Source organism: Uranotaenia lowii, chromosome 2, assembly GCF_029784155.1.
Source record: "Uranotaenia lowii strain MFRU-FL chromosome 2, ASM2978415v1, whole genome shotgun sequence".
Taxonomy (NCBI): Eukaryota; Metazoa; Arthropoda; class Insecta; order Diptera; family Culicidae; genus Uranotaenia; species Uranotaenia lowii.
Window position 1 is genome coordinate 436,690,469 of NC_073692.1, and position 12,943 is coordinate 436,703,411.

At 39.9% G+C, this 12,943-nt stretch overlaps 2 protein-coding genes across 4 annotated transcripts in view; one reads left to right on the top strand and one right to left on the bottom strand.

Annotated features, from left to right (window-relative positions):
• The window catches only part of LOC129744075 (microtubule-associated serine/threonine-protein kinase 1-like), a 53,879-nt gene extending 42,520 nt beyond the window's left edge, over positions 1-11,359 (bottom strand). For 2 of the 3 annotated variants that reach the window (XM_055736427.1, XM_055736426.1), the window contains exon 1: positions 10,762-11,359. The gene's annotated coding sequence lies outside the window, so the exon portion shown is untranslated. The remainder of the gene's footprint in view (positions 1-10,761) is intronic. The other variant, XM_055736428.1, reaches the window with a different exon arrangement.
• On the top strand, positions 1,919-3,412 carry LOC129744077 (uncharacterized). The gene is made up of 2 exons (XM_055736432.1): positions 1,919-1,956; positions 2,117-3,412. Exons 1-2 carry the CDS (start codon positions 1,925-1,927, stop codon positions 3,300-3,302), a joined length of 1,218 nt encoding a protein of 405 aa, XP_055592407.1. The 5' UTR covers positions 1,919-1,924; the 3' UTR covers positions 3,303-3,412.
• Positions 11,360-12,943: the final 1,584 nt, after the last annotated feature.

Consider the following 12,943-nt stretch of genomic DNA (forward strand, 5'->3'; position numbering starts at 1 on the left):
AACGAAACCGAGTGACCCAGTCTTCAAGCATATGTTTCTTCACACATACGTTGTTTTATTCAATCTGCTATATGATACAAATAAAATTTCTGTTTGAGATTTAGCTAATATTAAAATAAATTATGAAGTTCATAAGTTGATACATAGCTTTTATGGTTGTCATCTTTGAAATATTTCATCCATTTAAAACGGTTGAAAACGGAAAATAAACACGAGGTGCCGTAGAAACATGCAAAAATTGGTTGATCCAAAAATAATCACGTGAGTATTTGAGACTCTAGAATCCAATTGGAACTTACGTCTCCCAAAGACCGCAGAGCATTAAAGAAGGGGAGTTTGGAATGCAATTCATTTCGCTGATTCATGTTAAATATAGATAAAAAAAATACTCCAACTCCAACTCGTATACGGTACAGGAAAAACAGATGCTCGGCCACCGATGAAGGACAGGATTGTAGGGAACGAGGGCAACATAGGAAGGAATAATAGAAAGAGAGGGAATACTTTTGTAGAGAGAGAAAGAGAGGTTATAGAAGAGGAGAAATGAGTCAAGTTGAGAAATAAAGAGTCAGTCGTATGAATAGCTTTGACAAGGACAGACGGCAGCATAATTCATTTAAACAAAAAAAGATACAAAATGGCTATGCCATGACGGCCGGGACACGACAATGGCACAGTCCGGTAAGTTGGAACCTAGAGTCACTGGTTATGTTGGCAGTGTTAAGAAGATAAGCACGATTCAGAAAATTTTAAGAAATCAGAGGGATCCGGAATAGGTCTACTAATGTTGTGTGTGATTTAGTGACCTTAGTCCCCTGGGAGGGTAGTGTCCGAAATTTTCCTGGCGAAGAAATCGCAGCAATCCCCCGTGAGGAATTAGTGCATTCCCTTGTGAGGGCTCGACATGATATTTCCCTGTGAGGAAGTTAAAACCCCGAGAGGTTAACATATAATTCCCCGTGAGGAATCAATTAATTCCCCTGTGAGGGTTTGTTATGATATTTCCCTGTGAGGAAACGAAGTTTTTAACCCCGAGAGGTTACAATATAATTCCCCGTGAGGAATCAATTAATTCCCCTGTGAGGGCTTGTAATGATATTTCCTTGTGAGGAAACGAAGCTTTTAACCCCGAGAGGTTACCTTTTTATTCCCCGTGAGGAATCAATTAATGCCCTTGAGAGGGTTTTTCTGTACCAACAGAAGAGAAATTTCACAAAAGATTTGCTTTATGGCTCCTTGCGAGCAAAATTTCAAAGCAATTTTAAATCGACAAAATTGCAATCCTTTACGTTTGCCAGTGACAAGCTCCCTAACAGAAAATTTAGTTGTATGCGTGTAATCGTATTTCATTTTTCACCGACTGTGGTTTTGATTGCACTGCATTCAATATAATAAATATTGAACGTTGTGTGCGTATGTAGTTCGGCTTCGACTCAGAATTATATATATTGAACGTGGTGTGAGTGAACACTCAACTTCTCGAAATTCAGGTGATGAACAAACCTGTATGTTTTTATACGAGATGAAGACATGTATGGGAATATGATGTGGAAGATTTCTCACCACCACCATTCAATAGCGAACGCTCTGAGAGGTATGTATAGACATGGGTGCGTGTGACATGCGAACATGGTGTGGAAGATCTTTCACAACCACCAGCCTATAGCGAACGGTTTGAATCAGAGTGAGTACAGCTTCGGGTGTGTAAATATAATCGGTACCTCTTGCCTACTTTTTCTTGATATGCCTCCACCCGTAGCTGTATGCACTCTGGTCGGAATGGTCGGAAAAAATGTGTGCGTGTGACACTGGTATTAAATTGGCAGTAAGTTTTCAGCGTGCCTTTGCTGCTTACAGTTATTTTTCTCTATTCGTTGCAAACGGTTGTTTGGAGTATTGAGTCCTATTCTGAATTCGATTGATTATGGCTAAAAGGAACAATTCGAGATCGAGCGGGTGAGTAGCATGAAAGCATAATCGTAGTGGGAACATCGGTGGAACTGTAGTCAAAACAAACAACAATGTTGATTTTTTTTATGCAAACGATTTTGTACTGCAGCTTTTAAATATGTGGGTCTGTATTAAAGTTTGGTTTCGTATTTGTTGACTATTTTAGAGAAAACTCGACGAATGACATGAAGCGCTTAATGAAAGAGCTGGAAGAGGAGAAAATGCTTAACGCATCCCTTAGGAGTGAGCTGAGGATGGCACGCGGTGGGAACAAAACGTCCCGAAATTTGTCTGGCTGGATCGAGGAGGATTTGGACGGAGAAGATAATAACTTTTTCGGCCAGCGGAATTCTACGATGAGAGGCGCAGACGAGTCGACTATGCTGACATCGATGACGCTAGCATCCCTTCAAATAGGCGAATGCAGACCGTTGGAGGGCGAGGATGAGATTGACAAGAAGTCGTTTGAGCAGTGGCGGAACATTTTCGAGTCGGCCTTGAAGATCGCCGGAATTGCTGACGAATCGACAAAAATCAGCATCTTTAAGATGAAAGCGGGCGCAAAATTGATTGACGTTCTAGAAAGTACGCCCAACGTCGAGAGCCCGGACGAAGAGACATCGCCTTACTCAAATGTAATGTGCCGCTTGCAGGAATACTATGGATCTCGAAACTATACACTCTTGCAACGCCAGAAACTGAGATCCATGCCCCAGGCATCAGGCGAATCCGACTTAAAATACATGAAACGTGTCGTGGCAGTGGCAAAACTGTGTGATTACAACGCCGATCAGTTGGTCGAGACAGTGGCCGACGTCGTTCAAAAAGCTCGTGAAGCCGCCCGGAAGGTCATGCGTAAAGGAGGCTCACTGCAAGGTCTGATGAACAAGGTGCGTGCTGCAGAGATCGAGAAGCAGAACGAGGAAATATTTGCAAGGAACCACCAACCAAGTTCAATGGCAGAAATTGCCGCGGTGTCGTACTCACGCTCATCTCAAAACTTCAGAGGAAGGTTTGCATCAGCGCATCGAGGCAGAGGAAGTTATCCACGAGGCCGTGGATTTTCTGGCGGTATTGGGACCACCTTCGTTCGCACGGCTTGTTGGAGATGTACCGGACACTTCCACCGTCCTCATGAATGTCACGCAATTGACAAGGAGTGTCGTCGCTGCCATGTCATGGGCCACATTGAGCGTGCTTGCGGCGAAGCGATCGGCTCAAAGCGTCGAGCAAGTGATGATATTGAACCGAATTCAGCACCAAGGTCCAAGATTGCTGCGATCACCGTTGCCGAGGAGTCAGAAATGAATGAGAACGAGGACAAGAAGCCTGTAAGTGTTCCTTCTCAATGATTTGGTTTGGTTCAAACAACATCAGCTTAACGTCAGCAGTAATTTCTTACTTTGCATTCTTTTTTTAATAATTTAAACAATGGATTAAATGAGAACGAGGACAAGAAGCAGTAAGGTTAACAATAGTTTATAACTTTGTATTCTTTTTTTTGAAAATTTCAACCATGGATTAAATAAAACGATATATTTGGAGCATATCACTTTTGAATTACATGACTTTATTACACTAAGAAAAAAAAACTAAGAAAAAAGTCAAATTTGTGTCGTTTCTGCTATTTTCAGTATCCCGCTCTTGCTTTAGAGAAGTTTGTTGGCGATAATGACAATGTTGCAAAACCAGACCAGCCTGCTGGAATTTCGGTGATGGCAAGCGTAGACCGAGACGTAGACGGAGTAAATGGCATGCTCCCGACGACGCAACAGCTTCTCCCAAGGAATTCATTCATTGTTCAAAATGGAGATAGTGGTCGGTCGATATGTTCTGTGAATCCTGGAGGGAATGTGAACAGCCACCCCGGAACCATTACGGGTCATGTGGCTGGGTTACCGGTACATTTTATAATAGACTCCGGTTAATACTGTCGGAAAGGCCGTGCTCGATCAGTTGATGAACAGTGATCCTCTTCGTCATCAAATATACAGCTTGAAAGAAGGAACAGACAAGCCTCTGAAAGCTTATGCAATGCCTGTACCGATACCAGTGGTGGCTACATTTGTCGCGGAGCTGTTCGTTACCAAAGATCGTCCTCGTGCATTGGAAAAATTTTATGTGGTTCAAGGTGGTAACGCTTTATTGGGCCGAAGTACAGCAACTAGGTACAGTGTGTTACGATTGGGTCTCGGTGTGCCAGTTCAGGATTCGCCAAATTCGGATGGATTACGACTACGGCCATGCGAGTTACTCGCAATCTCTTCAATGGCAGAATTTCCGAAATTTAATGTACCTCCCGTGTTGCTAGCATACAACAAGGATTTGCCACCATCGAGAAATGTTTTCACTTCGATTCCTCCCGCCTTCAAGGAGGAGACAGAGCGCAGGCTTGAAGAACTGTTGACTTCCGGGATCATCGAAAAAGTGACCGATCATATGGATAAGTCCTATTGCTCATCTCTTCTTGTGGTCCCCAAAGGCAAGAATGACATACGGCTTGTCGTAGACCTTCGAGGCCCAAACAGGTGCATTATTCGATCGCCCTTCAGAATGCCTACCCTCGAAGCCATTTTGGCGGACCTGCATGGAGCTTGTTGGTTTTCAACGATAGATCTCTCGAGCGCGTTTTTCCATGTGGTGCTACATCAGGACTCCAGGCACCTGACGAACTTTTTTGCGGGGAACGCCACTTTAAGCGTCTTCCGTTTGGTCTGTGTAACTCACCGGACATCTTTCAGGAGATACTACAGACGGTGATTCTTTCGGATTGCAACGGGGTAGTCAACTACCTCGACGATATTTTGGTGTCCGGGAGGTCTAAAGCTGAGCACGATCAAAACTTGGCAGTGGTGTTGCGGAAACTTAAGGAACATAACGTTCTGATAAATACGACAAAGAGCGTTTTCGGAAAACAGTCTGTTAAATTTTTAGGCTTTCGTCTATCTCCTGATGGTTGGAGTATCGAAGATGATAAAATTAAAGCCATAGAAAATTTCCGAAGGCCTGAAACTTTGTCAGAAGTCAAAAGCTTCTTAGGCCTTGTGAACTTCACAGAGCGTTTCATAGTCAACAGAGCTGAACACACAGAGCGACTAAGACTGCTCACTCGATCGGATGTGTTCTACTGGACAGAGGAGGAAGAGCAGGAATTCCTGTACCTGAAAAGCGAGGCGCTGAAAAGTATAGTTAAGTTGGGATACTATGACCATAGGGACCAGACGGAGCTATATGTTGACGCGTCACCCATCGGTATAGGGGCAGTCCTGGTGCAGTTCAACCTCTCTGGAATCCCACGGATAATCGCGTGCGCATCAAAATCGCTTACTATTGCGGAGCAACGGTACCCACAAACTCAACGGGAAGCCCTCGCAATAGTGTGGGGCGTCGAGCGGTTCTGTTATTACTTGACGAGCAAACAGTTCATAATCAGGACGGACTCGGAAGCAAACGAGTTTATTTTCGGCGGTTTGCATATGCAGTTTGCCATCACACGAGCAGAAGCTTGGGCACTACGACTGTTGCCATATCGATTCCAAATAGAAAGGATACCTGGACACCTCAACGTTGCCGACGCTTTGTCCCGCCTGATCGATAGATCACAGATCGATGAGCTGTTCGATGAGGAAGACGATAAGCACATGCTTTACTCGCTGGATGCTGGAAGCATGAATATGACGTGGGCGGAAATACAGTCGGAGTCGGAAATCGATGAGGAGCTTGATGAGGTCCGACGGGGACTCCGAACGGGTAGATGGCCAGACAATTTGTGTCGATATGAATCCCAGGCAAAGCATCTGAGAACATTGGACCCATTAGTGTTCAAGCAAGACCTGATCGTTCTTCCAAAAAGCCTTCGAAAACGAGCGCTTGAAACGGCTCATCAGGGCCATTTAGGATGCGGGGCAACCAAACGAATACTTCGTGAGTATTTTTGGTGGCCGAACATGGCAAAAGAGGCCGAAGAATTTGTGACCAAATGCGAAACATGCTTAGTGATTTCAAGAAGAAATCCACCGATACCCCTGATCAGCCGTCAACTTCCAGATGGTCCCTGGGAGATCATACAAATTGATTTTCTGTACATTCAAGGCTGTGGCTCTGGACATTTTCTGATGTGTGTGGACATATATTCAAGGTAAATTCTAATAACAATCACTATATAACTAAACATTTCAGTAAGAGTTCGTTTTGTTCAGATATCTCCACGCCATAGAGGTTAAGCAAATGGACGCCAAAACTACAAATGCCGCACTTTGCAAAATTTTTATGATATGGGGTCTCCCTTTGATCCTGCAAAGTGATAACGGGCCCCCCTTTCACGGAAACGACTTTGTAGATTATTGGGAAGCAAAGGGCGTGAAGGTTCAAAAATCTATCCCCCTCAGCGCGCAATCCAATGGCGCCATCGAGAGGCAGAACCAGGGGGTCATTAAGGCAATTGCAGCGGCAAAGGAGGAGAAGAGAAGCTGGAACGAGGCACTGAATGAATACGTACATGCACATAATACCCGTAAGCACCACTCGCGTTTGGGTATAACGCCCTTCGAACTGCTAGTCGGTTGGCGGTATCGGGGAACATTTCCCAGTCTATGGGAATGCAAACGGACGGTAGTGGACAGAACCGCGGTTCAGGAAGATGATGCCTTCTCGAAACTCACTAGCAAGAAGTTTGCCGATCAACATAGAGGGGCGAAGGATAGCGACATAGCGGTTGGCGATAAAGTTGTCGTAGCGATCACTCAACGAACAAAAACTGACCCAACGTTCTCAAAGGAAAGATACACAGTGCTTACTCGCGAGGGTGCCAAGGTGGTTGTAAGAGCAGAGAATGGGGCACAATTATCACGTAATGAGCAAGACGTTAAGAGATCGCCAGATATTTCCGTTTCCGATGTTAGTGGTAATCAAGAGAATGGAATAGTGAATGATCGAGAATCTCCACAGCCGGTTGAGATTAAAATATGCCCGACAGATGAGAACACAAATAGGGGAAGACCAAGAAGAGTAATTCAGAAACCAGCCAAATTGAAGGAAATGGTTTTATATCGTGTATATGAGTGAAGAGTAGGCGTGAAGGAGGATGTAGGGAACGAGGGCAACATAGGAAGGAATAATAGAAAGAGAGGGAATACTTTTGTAGAGAGAGAAAGAGAGGTTATAGAAGAGGAGAAATGAGTCAAGTTGAGAAATAAAGAGTCAGTCGTATGAATAGCTTTGACAAGGACAGACGGCAGCATAATTCATTTTAACAAAAAAAGATACAAAATGGCTATGCCACGACGGCCGGGACACGACAAGGATATAAGACGTTTAACTAAAAAATAAGTTTACATATTATAGTTTTTTTTAAATAAATTTAATTAATGTTTAGCACACAAATCTGTATAACTTTTAAACGCCGGAAAAAGATAATAGAAAAAAATATAAATGACAATTTGCTGCCTAATTTTCGGGGTTTTTGAACGAATAATTCACACATATAAAGTCTATGTGTGAATTTTTATAATTTTTATGTGTATGTATTTATAATGTATACCACTGAAATATTTCTTAAAACATATGTGTGGCACATATTTTTCAATTGGGAGACAAATTGCAAAAATCTATATTGGTTCACACATAGCCTCAATGTGTCGATTTGGTTGAGTGTAGGCCTCGCACAAGGTCCCCTATGCAAAATTTGGGCTAGATCGGCCAGAAGAGTTGAGATAAAAATAAAGTTAAATTAATCTTCTTAATATATGGGCTAACACTTTTAAGGTTCAATTCACGAAAAGTATGTACCTACTGTTAATGAGGCTTCAAAATGCGTGGTCGCCCTGATCGAAACACTTATTATGTAATTTTAAATGCACGCCATTTCGTGAAATTATGACTGAATTAGGTATTTCAACCAGTTTTGTTGCGTTTTTTTTTCTGGGGATTTTCAACCAATAGGGGTATATACGGAAGATAGTATTGGCGAAAAATTGGCCTCAGCCATAACCTCAAACTTTGATTCGCTGGGTGGAAGATAAGCCATATTTTTCAAATGAATTTTCAAGGTGAATTTAAAACATCTGAAATATGTTTTCATATACTGCTTGATAGATTCAAAATTTGTTTCTATCTTCTAAACGAATGCCAAATCATTAACTGTTACAAAAAATTAATTTAATGAAAGCCCGTCTATGTTGACTTTGAAAATAATCTCCTGCATGCTCTGATTATTATAAACAAATCCACATAATTCGCTACATCGTTTAAGTGTGTGATACAGGCAGTTGTTATTCCGTTCAGACAAATGTTGCAATCAATTTCTACGCATTTAATTGCATTTCATTTTTTTCTAGAAATCTACGGGAATATTGCAAATTCTCAGTACTTATGAAAAGGTTTTTCAATAACAATGCAATAACAATGCAATTAAAAAATATAAACATTTTCCAAATATCAATGCACTTGGCAACCCTGAACGCCCAAAAAAATCAAAACACGAACACCGTGTATCGTTTTTCCACAGGGCGAATTGGTCGATATGAGTACCGGAAAACGCGTTTATCGTGCGCCCTTCTCAAAAATCGATTCTGTTCTCCCATGGTTTGAGGTTATGGCTGAGGCCTCCTGCGAAGGTGGTGTTCGCGTAAAACTGTCAATATATCCTAATAGGCTGATTCATCCCTAGTATTGTTGCGTTGGATAGCTAAATCTTTAAAAACAATGAAATGGCTGTGAATCAAAGGTGCCAGTTCGTTTTGTCAAAAATCAGGACACCGCGAAGAAAAAATCAGGATTTTTCAGGACACCACCAAATTGGTGAAAACAAAATGCAGTTCTGCTTAGATTGCATAACTAAAGGCGGAGTATAGGTGCTGAAGACACCTCGAATTATGCAACTGAAGCGAGAATAACCTTGACTGACCTGCAGTCAATATCGGAAAACCTCATTTGAATGTTATTTGAATCAAAGAATCTCATTGATTTAACTGGTTAAACTATTTTATTCAAGATTTTTTTGATGTTCTCATCATTTAACAATAAATTTAGTTATGATTTGGAAATCAGGACATCTTAAGCGGGACATGTTCCACTTTTTTGTTGAATGTCCCGCCGTCCCGCTTTTTCCTCAAAATTTCCCGCTTTTTTCATGGAAAACGTTTACAAAATTCACTGACTGGAAAAAAAACAAACATTTTCCTCGATTTCAATTCATTGATTCAACACGAAAAATCTTTCGAATACGTCTTTTTTCTGAATATAAGCAACAGAATACATACAAATTTTCAAATACGTCTTTTTTCAACATAAGCATCAATTTTTCAGAGTTCACGTACTACTAAATAACCTTAAAATTACAGTAAGATTCTGACTCAGTCAAGCGTTCTTGGAGCTCGTTGCATCAATGCAATGTAAATACCGTTGGTATAAAGCAAAAAAAAATGTTTTTTTTTTGCTTCCAAATGATTGTAGATTTTGATTTTTCGGCAGAATCTTACTTAAATTGCATTTCATTATACACCACCGACTCAATTGTCCAAAATATACAATGATGGAAATTTTCTGGAGTTTTCAAATTTTAAAAACAAATTTTAAACTTACATTTGTTATTGCACAAAGGTTTTTACGCGATATTAAATCCGCCGTTTACATGTAGAACTTGTAACATTTCTCTCAAATAACGTGTTAATTAGCGAGAACCGTGTTTATGGAAAAAATCCTGTGAATAGAAGTCATGTAAGAAAAACTGAGAAAAATCAATCCACGTAAAAAACCTTAGTGTACTTTCTATGAATTTGGCTGATAGTAAACGTATAAGTTTTGCAACACAATCAACCTTGTCCCGAACCAATGTCCCGTTTTTTTCTGAAACTATCTGGCAAGCCTAGCATAAAGGATCTAACGGTGAGCTCAATGTTGAACCAAACAAAGGACCAAAGGACAGTCTGACTATGAAGGAAAATTGAAATGAAATTTTTAAAGGTCGATCAATCAAATTCCGGTTTCGAAATTTGGATTAAGGAACGCAGTCTTTTATATTATCTAACTGTTTACTTTTTTTAAAATATTTGCGTGATTAGCGATACATTAATAATAAGGTACATCGGATTAAGATTGAAAACAGCCCATGAAGGTTTTGATGCTTAAAGAGTTTAAAAAAAAAGATAAAATATGAAGAGAATGTATAATCCTAATATGAGGGTATCAGTTAATCACTGTTGGGAAAATAAAAATTGCATTTGGTAAACAATGTACTATTATATCTTTACCGTTATAAGCAAACGATATTCGATTAAGTGAGCTAGTTTGAAGTACATTTGGAAATACGTATGCATTAATTTAAAACTTTATTCTTCAATCAGAATAGAAAAATTATAACCACTTCAAAAAGAAAAGTAAAAATTTAGCTTTTTCTAAATTAACGCAAACGTATTGATTTTGAAAGTTTTTAATATTTTGATATTTTTTTAACAATTTAATTCAAATTTGACAAAATAAATTTTGTTATACTGTCTCATACATTGAATAAACAAATGAAACAGTGCTGATTTGGTCCAGTTACATCCAACTTTCTCACTATGCAGACAGAAGCACGATATAGGATCCAACCTACGAGTAATCCTACTCTAGATAGGGAACCTTCGATGAGATAGATAGAGGCAAAAAATGCTAATCTATAATGAGAAATCCTCCAAGTGGCCTCCAAAAGGAACCACATGCGTGAGTTTACATTTTATATAGGAAAAAGTATACTAAGTGGCTGACTAGTGCTAGAGCCAAGTGAATATAATTGCCTGCTTCCGCTGTACATTGTGTGAATAAGCAACTTACCCTGTCGAATCTCGATGACTCTCGGTGATATAACGTTAGAGTTGTAGGGCTGTTGCACCGAAAATTCCATCCGTTTGCCAGGATTTCCTTGTTTTGTATAGGATAATAGATAACAGGAGCAACACAGAAATCTCAGGGTATGGTGCCAAATTTCTTGCTTCGGATCAATAACAAACCACGTCCGGATTTACAATTCCGGTAGGGCAGTTCAATACACTGGCAACATAAAAAAAACCTCTTGAACCAGGAATATACTTCGATATCAACCGGTTACATGGAACCAAAGTTATATATTCCAACAGAATTCTTTTTCGATATTTTTTGTTGTTGGACTTTCGACGAATTTCTGCCAAGGGTTGGGGGAAGAAAAGATTCCATGATAAAATCGATTATTTTCTACGAGACCACCAAGACAACCACTGAATTAATCTTCCGAATCATCTCCAAATAACACTCACATGAACCGGATGTGAAATTGAAACTATCCGCGGCACTGTTGTACACCTGGAACACTTCACTTACAAGCTAGAAGTTCGAAATATTGAAATTAAAATTGTCAGCCATACTGGAGCTGTTTTCTGCTTTTCTACTGCTGCTGCTGATGGATGGATTATTTTGCTCTTCTTATTCGTTCCTCGACGGGGCGGATGCAAAAAGAACACTCCAAATGCGCAGGGTGGCTTGCTGTCAGTTTGACAGTTCGGCGTGCAAAACAGAACAAATCAGTGGCGGGGATTCGTCAGTGAGACTCGATATTTAGGTGGGAGTAATAACTTATTTCACAGAGCTCTGTGCTTATTTTTGAATAAAAACGGGATAATATAATATAATTCGTTCAAATATAATATATTTAAGAGGGATTCAAATAAAAATCAAACAGTCCAAGATATCATATAAACTTTGATAACAAGTTATTATATTGTATTCATTGATTATCACAATTTTCTAATAACATGAGCTATTCAATTAGGTTGTAGGTACAGGTACGTGATATAAATAAAAAAAAAACAACATAAAGGGTAATTTAAATATCACGAAAGAGTTTAGGAGAGAGGGGCCCAACAAACATTTTTTGCTGAACAACCGCTGAAACATTGTTTAGTTCTAATTTTAAATCATCTATCTTGCTGAAAGAAGGCAACCCAAATTCAGAGAGAAGCTGCTGTTCAGCCCTTAAACATCGAGATCTGGAGAAATTAATCAGCGAAGATGACATGAAACCATGAAACGTCAATTGACGGAGCAACAAAAAAAACAAAAAGAATGTTGACCGATGTATGTCCGATGTTTGCCAGCTAATTTTCCCCTCCCGTGTTATTTTTTCTTCATTTGAACTTGTCTCGAACTTTGAACCTACGACTTGTTGGTCTCATGCCGCAGAAGGCAGAACCCAACCATGCATTCTGCGAAGGAACAGAAAAGTGTCGCTCTTAAGCGACCAAAATATTTCTCAACCAAGGTCAATTTCATATGAAGAAATTGAAATAGCTACGAGAATTGAAATGTAAATTTCCCGGCAAGGCCATTTTATCATGCAAAACGAGAAATTTCGAATCATTAGACGATTCACAAGATAATTATTCTGATTCGTCATGAATAACTAAAAGTTTGATATTGCTGAAAGACGCTTTCGAAGCTACCCTTGTACAGCTGACGGCTGTCAAATTTGAAGGTGTCAAAAATGGTTGGACAAAGGCTGAACGAGTTATTCTTCAGCCAATTTTCCCCTACTTTCTATTGGCTGAAATAAAACTTCCTTATACGCTGAAACAGCGCTGAAATATTTATTTCTTCAGCAAGAAAGCTGAAACAGCAATCAGCACCTCAAAACAGCATACGATCAGAGAATTGGCGTTTTTAATCAGCAAAAATGTTTGTTGGGGGTATATATCAGCTTGTTACGTTTTGTTGATTTTAAATTTAAAAAAAAGTTGAAGAGGTTGTGTTTGAGACGACCGCAAAGTTAACGTAGAATTACGACAACCGGTTTTGTGTCAATATATTTTTGAAAAAATTCTAAGTATGCAGCTCAAAACAAATGTATGAACGCAGGCGAAAATATACATATACTGTGTGTCCAATGTCAATGCCGACAGCTTTCATATTGAATTTGCAGCTCAAATAAAGCTGGTCAGCTTAATATAAATTATCTATAACGGTCAACAAAACAGTTTAAAAAACT